The sequence below is a fragment of the Trichechus manatus genome, unplaced genomic scaffold (genome assembly GCF_000243295.1).
Source record: "Trichechus manatus latirostris isolate Lorelei unplaced genomic scaffold, TriManLat1.0 scaffold00017, whole genome shotgun sequence".
Taxonomy (NCBI): domain Eukaryota; kingdom Metazoa; phylum Chordata; class Mammalia; order Sirenia; family Trichechidae; genus Trichechus; species Trichechus manatus.
Genome location: NW_004443953.1, coordinates 13,907,629 through 13,911,502, shown reverse-complemented (window position 1 = coordinate 13,911,502; position 3,874 = coordinate 13,907,629). Strand labels below are relative to the sequence as shown.

The 3,874-nt window shown below is 35.6% G+C and overlaps 1 protein-coding gene across 2 annotated transcripts in view; it reads left to right on the top strand.

The window, feature by feature from the left end:
• Positions 1 to 3,874, top strand: part of BVES (blood vessel epicardial substance) — a 37,053-nt gene that overhangs the window by 2,005 nt on the left and 31,174 nt on the right. For both annotated transcript variants that reach the window (XM_004372426.3, XM_004372427.2), the window contains exon 2: positions 3,200 to 3,436. In XM_004372426.3, coding sequence (XP_004372483.1) covers positions 3,211 to 3,436 — 226 coding nt within the window. In that variant the 5' untranslated portion in view covers positions 3,200 to 3,210. The remainder of the gene's footprint in view (positions 1 to 3,199; positions 3,437 to 3,874) is intronic.

Below are 3,874 nucleotides of genomic sequence, written 5' to 3'. Positions count from 1 at the left end.
GTGACCCTACAGAACAGAATAGAACTGCCTCATAGAGTTTCCTAGGCAGTAATCTTTATGGGAGCAGACTGCCAGGTCTTTTTCCTCCACAGAGTGACTAGTGAGTTCAAACCACCAACCTTTCAGTTAGCAGCCAAGTGCTTAACCATTATATGAATGATAGAAGACATTTAATGTCATTCTTCATCCTGCAGGAATTATGAGACTAATTCTGATTTGACCCTTAAAAACAAACTTATTATAAATTGAGTCATTAAAATAATACTATTCCCATCCCAGTAGGGTTATATTTTTATTGATGCAGACATTTGTAACATAGTTGAACTTTTATGATTTCTTTCCTTTTTGAAGCAAATCAATATCTTAAGTCAACTGTTGCTATTATACTTACGAGCCACTTCAGAATGATATTAAGAAATCTTTACTTGATTGTTTCATTCACAGTTTGTAAATTTCTGTGTTTTTATCATTTTAAGAGAGGAGGAATTCTTTCATATTTGTCTGTTAATATCCTTTCAGAATGCCTAACCTGTATCAATTATTCTATCATCTAAAACCTTTACTTTAGAGTGTTGTAAGCAATGGCTAGGCCTCCTGTGGTGCAAATGATTAAAGCACTCAGCTGCTAACCAAAAGTTTGGAGAATGTAGTCCATCAAGAAGCACCTCAGAATAAAGGCCTGGCAATCTACTTCCAAAAAAATCAGCCACTGAAAACTCTATAAAGGACAGTTCTACTCTGACACACATGAAGTCCTGGTTTTAAGTAATGAACAGAAAAGTCAGGTTAATTTTGTAACCTTATTTGCAGTTTAAGAGTATCTTGGGATCCTACTTGGAACTCATTTTCTGAAACAGAATAATTCACATATCCTGTATATCTACATAGGTTTTGTGAAGGACCAAATTTGTATAATTAATGATAGAAGGAGTCTCTGAGTGGTGGAAACTGTTAAGCACTCGGCTACTAGCTATAGGGTTGGCGGTTCAAACCCACCAGAGGCTCCTCGGAAAACAAGCCTGACAATCTGCTTCTGAAAGGTCAAAGCCTTGAAAACCCTATGGAACAGTTCTGCTGTGCACACATGGGGTCACCATGAGTTGGAAGCAACTTAATGGCAACTAAAACAACACCAACAATCATAGAAGGAATTTTTTGAAGGACCAGAGACTAGGTAATATAGTCAGGAAATAGTGCTACTTTGTGTTAAGTTTTATGTAAGCACACATAAATTCTTTTAAATGTATTTGCCACTTATTTTAATATTAAAGTAAATAGTTGAACGTATATTCATGAACCCTCCTACATATAAGTAAGCTACTTTTTAATTTGTGAGATAGTACAACTAGAATTATTATGGAACGAAAGTAGAGATTTAAATTAGACAGTAAAAGAAAGCTTTGAGTTTCTGTTTCTCTGTGTGTATGTAAATGATTATAGTAACACATATGATTATATATTATGTGCATATAAGATCATATGCTATATGTATATATATAATATAGTGATTTAACAATAATATCAAAATAGAACCTTCCAAATATCCTAAGCTTTCAAATAGTAAATATGATAGTTTTAATATTTTTTGAAAGTATTCAAAAAATCAGATCTTATTTTTCCTATGTTTGACTCAGTGTCACCAGTGGAAATATGATAGAAGACTGTCATGGATTGGATTGTGTCCCCCCAAAATATGTGTAGCAATTTGGCTAGGCCATGATTCCCAGTATTGTGTGATTGTCCCCCACTTTGTGGTCTGATCTGATTTTCCTATATGTTGTAAATCCTACCTGTATGATATTAATGAGGTGGGATAGGTGGCAGTTATGTTAATGAGGCAGGACTCGATCTACACAATTGGATTGTGTCTTGAGCCAATCTCTTTTGAGATCTAAAAGAGAGAAGGGAGCAGAGAGATGGGGACCTTATACCACCAAGAAAGCAATACCAGGAGCAGAGCATGTCCTTTGAATCCGAGCTTCCTGTGCAGAGAAGCTCCTAGTACGGGGGAAGAAGACTGATGATAAGAACCTTCCTCCAGAGCCAACAGAAAGAGAAAGCCTTCTACTGGAGCTGACTCCCTGAATTCGGACTTCTAGCCTACTAGACTGTGAGAAAATAAATTTCCCTTTGTTAAAACCATCCACTTGTGGTATTTCTGTTATAGTAGCACTAGATGACTAAGACAAAGACTATACTAAATAACTTTGTAATTGCTGATGTTTATGAATATTGATAATTTTCTTTTGGACTAGTTAATTTTCTCATTCTTCTCTTTTACACACACACACATGCACATATATACATATATTTGTTGACTGATATAAGGTATATATATTTATATTTAAAGTGTTAGAAAGCAAAGATGCCACCTTGAGGACTAAGGTGTGCCTGACCCAAGCCATGGCATTTTCAGTCGCCTCGTATGCATGTTAAAGCAGAACGATGAGTAAGGAAGGCCAAAGAAGAATTGATGCATTTGAATTATGATGCTGGCAAAGAATATTGACTATACCATGGACTGCCAGAAGAACAAACAAATCTGTCTTGGAAGAAGTACAGCCAAAATGCTCCTTAGAAGCAAGGATGGCTAGATTTCATCTCACGTTCTTTGGACATGTTATCTGGAGGAACTAGTCCCTGGAGCAGGACGTCATCCTTGGTAAAGTAGAGGATCAGAGAAAAAGAGGAAGACCTTCCACAAGATAAATTGACACAGTGGCTGCAACAGTGGGCTCAAGCATGACAATGATTGTGAGGATGGCACAGGACCAGGCACTGTTTCCTTCAGTTGTACATAGGGTCACTATGAGTCGGAACTGACTCGGCGGCACCTAACAACAACATATATGTTTTATATATATATCAGAGAATGTATATTTTAATGTATATCAGAGAATAGTAGTATGTATGTATCAGAGAATAGTTGTATAGTATGCTAAGCATTTTATATATTTCATCTTATTTTTATCATGAGACAAATGAGATGTTATTATCGTCATTTTCCAAATAAGGAAATGGATACATTTAGTATGTGATAGACCTGGGATTTGAACCCTGGTCTGTCTAATTCATAAACATCAGAGGAATCTCTTTACCAACAATAGCTCACAGAAATAATTTTGGTATAACACTTACAAGGGTGATAAGGTATGGCTGCCATTTTTATGATTGTTCTTTTGTTTATTCATTTTTACAGGAATTTTCAAGATGAATTATACTGAGTCCAGCCCATTGGCAGAATCCACTGCAATAGGTTTTACACCTGAGTTACAAAGTATCATACCTGTGCCTTCCAATGAAACCACTTGTGAAAACTGGAGAGAGATACATCATCTAGTTTTTCAAGTAGCAAATATTTGTTTTGCAATTGGGTTGGTTATTCCAACTACTCTTCACCTTCATATGATACTTCTTAGAGGAATGTTAGCTCTAGGTAAGTTACCTGTCTCAGATTTTACATAACTTGTTTATAACTGGCATCTTCTGGGCTTCGTATTTGGAGCTTCAGAGTATTCTTTGTTAGGTCTATAACATACAAAGACATAATCTTTATGATCTAATTAACAGTATATCAGGTAATTTAGAACATAGGACTTCACATGCCTGTATATCTCTCTCCCTTACTTAGAATAAAAATATATATATGCTTTCATCTTTTGTTTAGATTTCCCAACTATCAGAAAATCTATTCACTTGTAATAGGACTTTTGAGCAAGATTGTGTGATTTGAATCCTGGTTCCACCACTTGCTAACTGTGTAACTTGAGCAAGTGATTTAACCTTTTTACATCTCAGATTCCACATGTGTTAAATAAGAGTAAAGACAATACTACCTCCTAGGGTTGCAGTGAGAATTGAATGAGTGTGTGTT